The 13,023-nt window shown below is 44.6% G+C and overlaps 1 protein-coding gene across 5 annotated transcripts in view; it reads left to right on the forward strand.

Annotated features, from left to right (window-relative positions):
- Nucleotides 1-13,023, forward strand: part of sgk1 (serum/glucocorticoid regulated kinase 1) — a 36,994-nt gene that overhangs the window by 19,598 nt on the left and 4,373 nt on the right. The window contains exons 4-8 of one of the 5 annotated variants that reach the window (XM_035422108.1): nt 4,538-4,598; nt 11,297-11,372; nt 11,738-11,813; nt 12,303-12,491; nt 12,841-12,972. In XM_035422108.1, the coding sequence (XP_035277999.1) occupies nt 4,538-4,598; nt 11,297-11,372; nt 11,738-11,813; nt 12,303-12,491; nt 12,841-12,972 (534 nt within the window). Of the gene's footprint in view, nt 1-4,537; nt 4,599-6,388; nt 6,493-8,652; nt 8,809-9,158; nt 9,264-10,853; nt 11,147-11,296; nt 11,373-11,737; nt 11,814-12,302; nt 12,492-12,840; nt 12,973-13,023 lie in introns of those variants that run through there. The other 4 variants (XM_035422110.1, XM_035422111.1, XM_035422112.1 and 1 more) reach the window with 4 other exon arrangements.

Here is a 13,023-nt window from a genome sequence, read left to right on the forward strand (position 1 = left end):
CTGTCCAGGAAATTTAGTGGTTCGAATTCCTGCACAACTGACGCAAAGTCGCCCAGGGTTACCCAAGTTAACTCATCTCAAAGTCAACCGTGCAAATGGATTGCATGTACGGTGTACATTGTGCAAACCGGCCCTGGATAAGGGATCTCGCTTACGCAGATAGCCCATGCAAACACACCATAGACATACCAGAGCGAAAAGGAAACAGAACAGAACCACCATTGTGATACTCGCACTGCTAGTGTTATCTTTCCAAAGCACCGTACAAATAAACTCACCGTTGAGGCTCGAACCTTCTCACGAGCCAACAGGCTCCCTTTTGTTTCTTTTTTTTGCCAATGGGCCCGGTGGGTTCTTGGTTGGAGCCAAAATGGCCGCCGCGCAGACGGAGGAGCAGATGTGCTGACGTGCTATTTTTATGCCAAGCGTAGTGGGCAAACCAGAGAGCGCGCGAGGGGCTAACGGCTCTCCTCCCGGCCCGCTGAGGGCTGTAAAATAGTAGGTCAATGGATGCATTTTCTTGCTGTGCACAGGAGAACATTAGGGAGGGCTCGAGGTTTGGGGAGCATTTCCAATAACATGGTCCCGTGCAAATATCGTCTAACGTAATAAACGTCTGAATTTACAATGTAATATAATTTAAACACTTTTACCATCATAAATTTATGGATAACATATCTAAGTTTGAGGTTTTCATTTCATAATACAGAAATAATTTCATAAAGATTTTATACACATGCACATATACTGTACGCATATACAAATTAAAGTACTTGTAAAAACACATATACGCCAAATATTACATTTGTAAGCTCAATTGCGCGTACTTGTACAATATGAAGAACGTTGTCCCTTTGAAGAGGATTTTTTTGGAATGCTTCTCAAAATTCTGAGTCAGTGTTCTAGAACTCAATTATCAGTACTGACTGTTATGTCAGCATTAGAATGTTCAGTTCAGAACATTCTAATCACATGTTTGTGACCTCACACCTTAAAGGGTTAAAAGAGTTGCTGAGCGAGGATATAGACATTGCCCCTCTGGCAGTATTACATAACATAACATAACATAGTGAAACAGAATGGCCCAATTCAGCCCAACAATGCTCGCCATTTTCTAAATTAGTGCTCTGATTACCCACCGACAAGATAGTATCCAACACCGTATCAAGCCTGGCCTTGAAAACCCTCAGAGTTTCTGCATCTACTACGTAGATTAACCTGGCAGGCTAATTCCACACATTGACCACTCTCTGCCTGAAAACATTCTTCCTAATGCACATACGGAATTTACCTTTTGCTCATTTCCATTTATGCCCCCTGGTTCTACTAACAGAACTCAGCCTGAAGAATCTCTTGCAGTTCACTTTGTTAATCCGCTTTATGAATTTAAAAGCATTAATGTTTCTCTGAACAGTGCAAATGGCCAGGAGTCCTGCCTTGTGTAAGACAGGCAAGGCCACAGGGATCGATAACCCAGAACCTTATAGCCAAGACATTTTTTTCCTGCGCATATATATATATATATTTTTTTTTTTAGAGTGAATGATTTTGTTTTCTTTCTTTAATGTCTCCTCAGCCATGATACTCTTTATACAGCCACCGCCACTACTTGATGGGTGTCCTCATTACTGGCCCTTTCGCCATCTAGTGGTAACACACTGGCACTGCCATGGCATTGGGGGAGCCGCTCAGTCAGAGAGTGAGACACAATAATTAGTGGGCTGAAAAAGAGAGATTTTCAGCATGCAGGTTTGCGTATTTTTTTTTAAGTTTTTTTTTTTTTTAAACACAACTGGTCTGATCCTTGCCAAAAATTAAGTTTCATTACTAAAATTACGCTGCCGGAAAGAAATCTGACGTGTCAGTACTTGACATTTTCCCCGGTATGGGAGGGTTTGTGTGATTAAAACGTATTCTGGGAAGAGTTTCTCAGATCTTCCTTCAGCTCCCTGGCATCTCGGGGAGGGTTTCCTAACGCTGTTTAATTTACGCTTCCCGCTCAGCGCCCCCAGTGCTGTACAGTAGGATATCAAAGAGAAAGTCCTGCATGAATAATTGAAGCGGCACAAGCCCTAGTTTTGCCATCGCCATGGATACGGCGGTCTCGGGCACAAAAACTTCAGATAAAAGCGGGGAGAAACGCGAACTCTGGCAGACCCACAGGTGAGTCATGGAAAAAAGGGAGAGAGGGTGCCAGAGGGACGCAGGGCAGGGAGCAGAGGCTTCGGATTGGTCACGCCACGGGAGAAAGGTTTTAACCCTTTGGGGTGTGAGATCACAGAGTACAGAGTACGGGATTAGAATGCTCTTCCAGAACACTGGACGTTCTAACGCTGGGCTGATGTCACAATCACTGCCGGCGACTGAAAGCAACGGAGTTCTAGAACACTGACTTAGAATTTAGAGAGAAAAAAAACCTGCTTTTCAAAGGGTGAGAAAAGAAAAAAGACAATGGGTTGCTGTTTGGTAATTCTATGTCAATGACCCACCACGGATTTAGCAACGAAACTGCATTCAAGCTGACCGCATACTGTACTATAATGAAGACAGCCAAGGTTTTTAGGCGCTTACGCGGTTTCTACAAAATACATTTCGAACGGCCGACTATAAAATCCGCTTAAATGCTGAGTGAAAACAGACACGCAGACTTAGCTGCAGTTTGTAAACCTGCGACACCGCAGCTCAGATGTTAGCATGCGCACGACAAACACGAGTTCCTGTTTAACTCGTCATGAACACACACACACACACACACTCGCGAGCGTCCAAGCAGGCAGTGTGGAGAGATTTAAGTCAGTGGAATTTTTTCGTTCTTTTCGCATGTCAGTTCCCCCGTGGCTGCACACGGCAGGTATCGTGTTCGAGAGGGGAGGCTGGGTAATGGATTCCGGTTGGCACAGCCCAGCCGGGCCAGTGTCACCGGCGGCAGGTAGAGAGGACAGAGCAGCCATTAAGGAGGCTGATGGGTACTGGATTACACGGGCAGCATTAAAACCTCTGGGTGCAACGTGATCCTGTCCCAAAGAGAGGGTGTGTGGTGGGGTGTGGGGGGGGGGCGGGGGTGGAGGTTGGGGTTTTATGTTCCAGCACTAAGCCTCTTCTTGAAAAAACTACCTGGGATCTTTCAGACTTTTCTTTTTTTTGGCATCATACATTGTTTTGTGTGGTTCCAAAGATTTTAACACACAGTGAAGTTGCCCCCCCTCCCCCCCCACCCTCTGCACTAGGGTAAAAACAAATGAGATATTGAGAGATGCAGGTTTGTGTGAGGTTCCATCTGGGGGGATTAGTAATTTGACTTTTCTATTTATTTTCTTTTTTTTTTTTTTTTGGTGCAGTGCCAAGGACTTTAAGAAACAAGGTTATCGTCCCCGTCAGAGGCAGAATTAAGGAGCTGGTGCGCACCCTGAATCTGAAGTGCGTGGTTTAATTTAATAAAGCTGTGCACTTAATCCGATGCACAGCACTTGTGCTGATGGAGGAGGTGACACATTTCCCATATCCCTGCTTGGAAAAAAGGAAAAAGCAGCCGACTACATTATATCACTGCGAGAAAAGTGAATAGAAACATTAGCATTCATCTTACTTAAGCTCAATTACTTTGTTCGACGTGCGAATTGTACCAGAGCCCAAAGCAAAAAAGCAATGAATATAAACTCTGCCTTTCTGTTTGTTTCAAGGGAATCAAACAAATTTAAAATTATACCGTTGCATTCGCATTTTAATGAGGACAAGCAGTTCTACCAAGACTGCTCCCATTATTTTCACATGGGTTTAATGTCAGAGAACTGTCTATTGTTCAACCAAGACATCTGGGTGTCACCTCCCCAACCGCCCCCCACCCCCCCAACCGTAACCCTTACCCTAACCCTCCCCCCATTGCATCGATTTTATAAAGTCAGTGTACAAAAACAGGCATGTATGACCAAGCATACTGCTTATGATTTGGTCCAGTGGTCCCCCAAACCTGTTCCTGGAGAGCCGTTCCCGTTGTCACTTGTTACATGCTCACGTTGTTAGATGACTTAAAGCAGCTGATTACACGGTCAACTCGCTGTTTTTTGGTTTCTTGGTTTCTTGGTTCCGTCCTAATTAGTTGGAGATTTTTCGCTGCGACCGCAGCTCTATAGCTCTGTCGGTCGGTCGGTCCACAGAAGTGTCCCACCCCGTAGCGGCCACAGTTTTTGCCCCGGGAGGCTGAAATTTGGTATGAATGTTGGTCATGACCGAAGGTAGAGCTGAGTAACTTTCAGGCCAACTGACCAAGCGCTTGTTAAAGGGTGAAAAGAAAAACAGCAGAACCTGCGGTTCATCGGAAACCTGGGCCGAAGAGTACTGGTCTAGTCTGTACATTTTTCAGCGCTAGATGTGTTATTTTTCCCAAAAAGGGGGTTGGGATAGCGACCGACCCTAACCTCGTCTTCTTCCTCGGTTGACAATAGTGTCACAGCCGAGCGGTGTGTATAATAATAAATAATAAACTATGGTGCACTGAGCAATGGAATGTTTTGGTGAAACCATTTTTGTTTGTTTGCAGGCGATGGATCTGTACTATCCAAGTGTTCCAGAGACGAGTTACTGCTGTGCTAACGACTCAGGTAAGATTAGACCCCTCCTGGATTACATCACACGCTAACTGACAGGCCAGGCTCTGCGAAATTGCAGGGTAAAAGATAAACACCGTTTATTTGCTATTTTAATTGCCACTTATCACCTCTGTTCACCAAACCTTGTGGTTCTCCGTATAGAAACAAACACACTCAGAAATACACACACACACACACACACACGCACACACACACACACACACAAACACAAAAACAGTGGTTACATGAAATCATGTGCCCCTATACCTTACTTCCTAATTAGTAAAACCAGCATTTCAGAGCACAACAACAACCAAGCTGTACAGCGAATTGCATGCTCATGCAAACATGGATGAAAGAACTACTCTTAATGGGTTTTGAACATTTGAGGTTCGAAAATGCTCCTGCCTGTTTACTAGTACTGCTGCAAGAGCTCTTTTCCAAGAGAACATCTTGGCTAAAATAGTTATTCATTAAAGATTAATATCAGGGTTTCGCGTCATCTAAGTTCTGAAGTTCGACCAGGAAAAAGTGAAGTATTTTAAAATTCTATTCTGTCAGCAAGAAGGACAGCACAGATGCACATCTTCTTACTGACAGAAGGGGCTGAATCTGATTTAAACCATTCTTAGTCACTTTTCTCTTTTTAACAGGAGTAGGCTAAGCTGTCTTACCTTCTGCTGTTATATTAACGAGTTACCATCATAATGAAGTTTCGGTTAGAGCTTGGAGCTATTCATTTGAAACGATGCAGAGGAAACCCCCCCCCCCCCCCCCCCCCAAAAAAAAAAAAAAACGAAGTGCTGTTGCTGCACTGCAGCACGCTAGCGAAGCCGGTAATGCATTCAACAGATCTGCGATTCAACAACGCGACTTCAACCCCCCAGCGCGCGTGCGCACGCGCCGTGGCACGAAACCGCACGCGAGTCGAAAATCACCGCCTGGCGCCTGCCTAAACAGCGCGCGGAGACGAAATACAGCGCAGTTATGTAATTACCCGCATATAAACAGAGAGAACAGACCTTAAACCGGGCCAAATATAATTAAAAACAAGAAGCAAGTCGTGCAGGAAAACAGTGATACAAGGCTAACTTCAAAAACTGCATCCACTATGAGATTGTAAATAGCTTTGCTGGAAGCTTCTAAAATGTATACCCGACTCTGGTTCTGTATTGATTTTTTTATATATAAACATATGATTTACGCCAACCCAGTGTCCTTTGCTGACCATTATCTAACTGTTGTATTTTCCCACAGAGAGAAAGAGAGGGGGGAGAGAGGGAGAGACTGGGGGGGTGGGGGTGGGGGGGGGGGAAGGGGCCAGAGCAAGAGATATAGAGGGAGTGAGAGAGTGGAAAGGGAGCAAGGGAGGGAGGGAGAGAAAGAGAGAGCGCGCAAGAGCGGAGACTTCCACAGTGAGAGAGCCACTTCGAATGCGGCCCTTGGAAGTTAGACACTGTCTCTGGGATTTTACTGTACCTGAGCTCAAATTAAATCAGTTCATTACTCTTTCTATCATTGAATTGACACCCCAGCCCCCTCAACCCCCCTTTCGTCTTGCCCTTGAAAAGTTTGAAATGGAGAGCCATTGAAATTTCGTAGGCCCCCAGCCCTCCGAGTGCCAGGACTGACGGTGCAGGGCCCTTGTGAATGAGGCCCGTTGCCTGGGGAACGGTCCTTTCCTGTTTCCGCCAAGAAAAGAGACCGGTTCCAAGTTGGCCAGTTTGGCCACCGTCCGGGCCTTCCTACCGGTTATGTAAGGTTTAAAGCACATACGCTAGCACTTCCCTACACTCGCAACCTCAGGGCCCATCCAGAACGCTGCCTAGCACAGCAGCAGCACAAGAACCCAGGGCTAGAGACATGACTTCCACAAGGGACAGAGGAGCTTGGTTAACACTGTCAGGTAAAATCTTTACTTTTGCTAGTGTATACTAAAAATGGAGCAAGCTTCCATGTTATTTGAGTCAATTTAGGATGGGGGGGTGCACAACCCCGGTCCTGGAGGGCCGGTCTGCATGCTGGTTTTTGTTCCAAACTATTACGTAAGTTTTAGTGTTTTAACAGCTCTATAAACTACGCTGGTTCACTACTGTACTAGAGCTCAGTAAAATCTTTTGGATGCATTTGCAGTTTGCAGATGTAGCTGGTGCTTATAAAAATGTCAGATCAAGATATGATTGAGCTAATTAAATAATTAAGTGCGGAAGTTGGTGCAAAATCCTGAAACAGGCCCTTGTTGTGCACCCCTGATTTAGGATATTCATGCAGTGTATTGACAGGTGAAAACTGAAACATAATACACTTACCATTCCAGTTGTTCATTTCCTGAATTGATTGAAATGGAATTTAGTGCAACCCTGATAGTAACACAATCTGTGAACCATAAAAACCACATGAGAAGGAAAGTATCATAGAATAGAAATATTAACATCTACTCGTCAAATACTCGAAGTGGAGTTCCCTCCTTGGGCTATTTGGTGAAAGCAGGGTTCTGGTGATCTCTCTTACAGGATTAGGTCAGTACTCGGCTCCGGTGTGCTAATTAGCCATCTGTAAATTAGGAGACTCCAAAAAATGGCCCTGCTAGTGGAATAGCAGGGGTCCACGTATGCATTCATTTGGAGTGAAGCTGGCCTCTTGTTCAGTTGACATCTAATTTTGTCCTCCCTTTGAAAGGTTTGCTTTGACGCGGTCCATTGTCTGGCAAGGCACAGCAGTCAAGTGAAAGGACAGTGGAAAGTGTTGCTAAAAAGAAGGAAAAAAATTAGCAGTTGCGGCACATAAGTTCACCTCCTGGAGTATTGATTTCTGGAACTGCTCTGACAGAATTTTGGCCAGTCGAGAGCCATTCTCTTTTTTTTCCCCCACAGAGGGAAATGAGGAGTCAGCCTTGCTGGTGGTGGAGTAATTTTGCTGTTGCGAGGAGGAAATTGCGATTCCAGGATGCAACTCTCCGGCTAATATTTCACGTGTCAGAGCTGACAGGCCTATTGGAACGGAGATAAAAACGATGCGTGTCATGGTGGAACGTGCACTGCGCTTGTGACGGGAATTGTAAATCAATGCATGAATAAATGAATGAATGATTGCATTTATATAGCTGGACACTCATAGTGCTTTACAGTGATGAGTGGGTACTCACCCACCACCAATGTGTAGAACCCACCTGGGTGATGCACGGCAGCCATTTTGCGCCAGAACGCTCATTTATAAATAGTTATAAATGATGAATTACGTTAGGAAAACATCGTTCCCAGTGTCGTTTGGTGTTTCACTGTCCCACTTCAATGGGGAGGCTGATGCGTCTGCCGCAGATTAATTGCAGATTTGACCCCTTGCTTGCAGCGATATGAGATGTGAGTTTCTAAACAGTTCCAGTGTCACTGCAATGCATTTAGGTCAGATGCCGGTTGCGGCAATGTGTAAAAACCCACATCCGCTCTTCATCGACACAACATCAACAGATCAGAGTGACGTAATCAAACAAGCAAGTGACCTCAGCCTGTTTTGAAGAACAGTCTGTGTGCTTGCTGTACGTGCTTATATTCTTTACCTTTGAGTGATAAACACTTCTTCCTTGTTTTTATTAACCATAGATTGCGCAAAAGTTCTTCCACTTCCTGCTCCACCTTAGCTGGAAGAATTCAGACAGGGAACGATTTATGAGCCGAAACGTCGCTGTCATCACATACGATGGCTGGTTCACCTTTATGTGTCCATTCACAACAACATGTAGTGAACTGTTGTTACAGTTTGCATACTCTATTACAATGAATTATACTGGTCACTTATATTTTAAAATATTTAGAATTTCTAATCATATATTACCAACTCACATATTTACCAAATGCACCACATGAACACGAACACTTTTATATTTAAAAGGTTCATGTGGTGCATTTGGTAAATATGTAAAAAAAAATCAATTACCACTAATCCACCCTGCAAATTCGGATTCAGATAACGGACACGGCTCGTGCACTTGGTTGGACAGGCATTCTTCCAAACACTCCTCGACCAAACCGGAGGGGGGGGGGGGGGGGCTTGGGGGCGGAGTCGTTCTCCGCCCCAAGATATCCGGCGCTAGGTTAGTGAGGAACGGAATGCTACTTCTTGGGTGAATTCCCTTCTGAAGTTACACTGAAGTCTGAAGTAAGCTACCGTCGGGAGTGCAGCTGCTCTCGTGACCAGATGAGAGGCAAAGAATCTCCGTTGACTTGTGAGTTTTCAGATCCAATCATTAATTTTTACCTCTTAAAAGACCCTTGATATTACATAGTATTACAGTGTGGTTCCGAGCCAGATGCTTGTAGACAGATTCAGGGGTTTCTGTGGGCAAGGTTGTGTTTATAGCTCTGTGCCCCCATTGGCAGAGAGCTGGAAGAAAGCATTGTCGGGTCTCGACAGCGATGTTCTGGGTAGGGTACAGATGGGCGAGTTCCAGCGGTACAACGCACGGTTCACCTTACAACCGGCTGACCTAATTTCAAACGGTATTTCTTTCTTATCTATGCAAATAGCCCTGGACAGTGTGATTGGTCTGGGCGGGTAGCCTATATGTAACCGCAGCAAGCCAGAACTTTCCTTTATTGCGTGAGGAAAGTCTGAACTGGTGAAAGTATCTGCTGCCGTGGGTAAATAAAATCAACATGAGGACCTCTGCAGAGATTAAAGGTTCGTTTTGATGCCGTTGCCGTTCTAACGGCTCAGCCAGACCAACTAATTGTGCTTTTGTTAGCTCAGGTGGTTTTTCCCCAGGTTTCCTTGTAGATTATTTTGGAGATCTGAAAGCTGATTGTATGGACATGCTGCATTCTTAAATTCAGCGCCTCGCTCGGTGTGATTATCCTCTGTGCGATTAGACTTTTTTTGTGTCGTTAAATATGCAGCCTATTTATTTTAACACAGTTTCTTAATTAACTTGCACTTAAGGCAAGCCGGGTGGTAGGCTACGTTCCTTCTAGGAAGGTGGCAGCAACAAGGATTTGGTATATCGTTGTTGATCTGCCGTCATATTTCATAATTGCACATCTTGCATTGTCGCGTTAATTAAGGGGTGATGATTTTGACTCATTTGGTGATCTGGGTCTCATTTGACTATCGGGTTGGATCGCACGTCTGGAAGGTGGCGGCGCCGATACCAACAGATACCAACAGCGGAACAGCCCAATTCAATTATTTTTGATCAATGTAGCCTACAGTCTGCTCGATTGTGTATTTTAATAGTAGTCTACTAATTAGTGCATTAACTGATGCAGGATCCAGTGTACATATAAGTACCATATTTCTCAAAACTTGGACAAACTATGTTCGTCTATTATGTAACACTTGCATATTCAAGTGCCTGTTAGCATACGGTGTCAATGCAATATAGCCTAAACGTTAAATGTAGCCTAGCTGGGGTCACAAAAACAGCCCAAAATTACCTGTGAAAACACTGTCGATTTTAAGTTGTTTAATAAGGAAAGTCCGTGTATCGATGGTTCCAAAAATGAAATAGTGATGGACAAAACGTATAACTTCCTCTCGTCATTGTGTACTCCTGTGCTCGAACCTGTACTTTTCCATATATGAAAAGTCCTTGCTGTCATCAGATACGTACAGTGAACGCCTCGCCGTTCCCCAAACCTCGTTCGTAAAAACCGACGTTATGCGTCATACGCGACCTTTTCATTTGTTAACTAGTCCGAACAGGCTATGACTCGAATCGTGAATCAAAACTTGCTGAAGCGAATGTACACTTGTACTTTTGTTATTATTTGTATGATGGGAGGTACAATGTTAAATACGGTATGTTGTAGCAATTTCAGATGCTGTGGCCATTCAAATCCAGTACTTATGTGTAAGCATGTATCGTTTATGCAAATAAAGTTTCTAAGCAACCCCTTTTAGTTGCATTGGAAAAGAGAGTTGTCAATCATAAAAAATACACAAATCATAGGTTAGATAAGCGTCTATGATTTTCATATTCTAATGACAATAAGCGGAATAGAATTTGCAAGACGAGTACACGACTAACTGGATAAATATGCATTCATGTTTATTCAAATAAGTTTGTGTAATATGCAGTGGTACAAACTCATGACTGTACAGAACGTCCTTTCAGTTAGTTATCGGTTGTGAAAGCGTTCGTTGTGTACTGAGTGACGTCAACCGGTCGCGGGTGGAGCTTTACTCAGCGCTGCTCGGAATAAACGAGGGGTTAATGTTTTATTCGACGAAAGATGGGAACCTTCCACTCGGGATTATGATGTTGACGCGTCGGCCAATCACAGCTTGATGCGCCCTTTGGAACGAAAAAATAAGGAACGCCCACTTCGCGTTAGGTCCCGCCCCGGGAAAGAAAACACGAGATCGCGTTACTGTCTAGTGCCTCCGCCCCCGGCTTGTTATAAGTAGGGAGAACCGAACAGCATCGAACAGTCAGTTGGTCAAACTCAGGACCTGTACGGGAACTTAACGGCAAAGAGTCACAACAATGACAATCAGGAGGACCGAGTCAGACCCGCCAGCTTTGACCTACTCTAAAATGAGAGGGATTGTTACTCTCCTTTCTGGTAATTCTTTCTCATCCCTCTAAAAAGTGAAACTAAAAGAAAAATACAAACGAGGCAGCGCGTGCACTTCCTATTTAAAAATTTCAGCGGGTTTTCGCGGCGGGTTTTCTCCTTTTGCTTACATTGCAATGCTCCTTTCTCTGTTTGCAGCTTTTATGAAACAGAGGAGAATGGGACTGAATGATTTCATCCAGAAACTGGCCACAAACTCATACGCCTGCAAGCAGTAAGTGCTTTTCCTTTCATTCGAATCGGTGATGTATGTTTAACAGCCTATGAAAGAACCTGAAAGATGTTGATCTTGTGTTAAGGAACACTGGTGCCAAATATTGTAGCCATCAAACTGATGCAAAGTAGATGCATGCTGAATTTTTACATTGACAGAAAAAACAAAATATATGTACTTATTATTATTCTTATTATTATTATTATTATTATATTGCTGTTGTTGCTGCTGTTATTATTTAAATGTGAACTAGTTTAGATGCTGGAATCTTTGCTGTTCTGCCTTCCTTTTGTGCATTGCACTGTGCATCTGCAGCAGAGGTGGCTGATCTGTAAACTCATCTGTTTATTTTTCCTCATTCTTAGCCCTGAAGTCCAGTCTATTCTCAACATGAACCCACCCCAAGAAGCAGAGCTGATGAACGAAAACCCTTCCCCTCCGGTAAGTACGCAGATTTACATTTAATCATTTAAATTTATTCATCCATCGCACACATTACGTCCAAAGCAGCTACCTAACCTGGCCCTATACTGGCAAACAACACCAAAGAACCAGGGTAACTACAGACACCAGAGCAGGGTAACACCGTAGATATTCAGTAACACCACAGATATTCAGTGACACCCTAGGTCTTCGGTTTCACCATAGATATTTAGATCAAAGCAGGCTCCGCCACAAGTGGATGAAACGAGATAATGAGATATAATGAGTGCGTGTATACTTAGACATGGTGCTCTAATGCCTGTCAGTGTTATTATAAAAGCATGATGGGAACGTAATGTGAACAGACAGAGAGAAAATGAAGGTGGCTGCGACTGTTGAAGTGGAGCTCCAGGCATTGGGCTTCACCTTTGGCCCATAGCGTGCGGTCGGTTACCTGGTCCGAGGTTGTCCTCACGTCCCCGTTCCTCTTTTTTTTTTCGATTCCAGCCCAGCCCCTCTCAGCAGATCAACCTGGGGCCCTCCTCGAACCCCACCGCCAAGCCCTCCGACTTCAACTTCCTCAAGGTCATCGGGAAGGGCAGCTTCGGGAAGGTGCTCCTGGCCAGGCACCGCAGCGACGACAAGTTCTACGCCGTCAAGGTGCTGCAGAAGAAGGCCATCTTGAAGAAGAAAGAGGTGAGCGGACGGTCAGGCGCAAACGAGCAGCGCGGTTTCCAGCCTGAAGGCTGGATGATTGCACATGCCTGGTGGGTGCTGAGGCGGTGGGAGGGTGGGGGGGGGGGTGAATGCAATCACCAGCAGGAATGAGAAGGGTGCACAACAGAGGTCTCAAGATCACTGTCCTGTGTCAGAATGGGGTTAATGCGTCTGGAATGCGGAGGTGTGTGCGTAATGTGTGTGTGTGTGTGTGTGTGTGTGTGTGTGTGTGGAGGGAGAAGGGGGGGTGAAGGAATGTTGGTTCTGGAGTTTTTCTTTCCTGGGAATATGCGAGTCATGTGATCTCTTCTTTCTCCCCCCCCCCCAGGAGAAGCACATCATGTCAGAGAGGAATGTGCTCCTGAAGAATGTGAAACACCCTTTCCTGGTGGGCCTGCACTACTCCTTCCAGACCACAGACAAGCTCTACTTTGTCCTGGACTACATTAACGGAGGAGAGGTAAAATATATCTATATAAATAAATTCTTTTTTTTTTTTTTAATACCGAGG

This window comes from Anguilla anguilla, chromosome 6, assembly GCF_013347855.1.
Source record: "Anguilla anguilla isolate fAngAng1 chromosome 6, fAngAng1.pri, whole genome shotgun sequence".
In the NCBI taxonomy this organism is placed as follows: domain Eukaryota; kingdom Metazoa; phylum Chordata; class Actinopteri; order Anguilliformes; family Anguillidae; genus Anguilla; species Anguilla anguilla.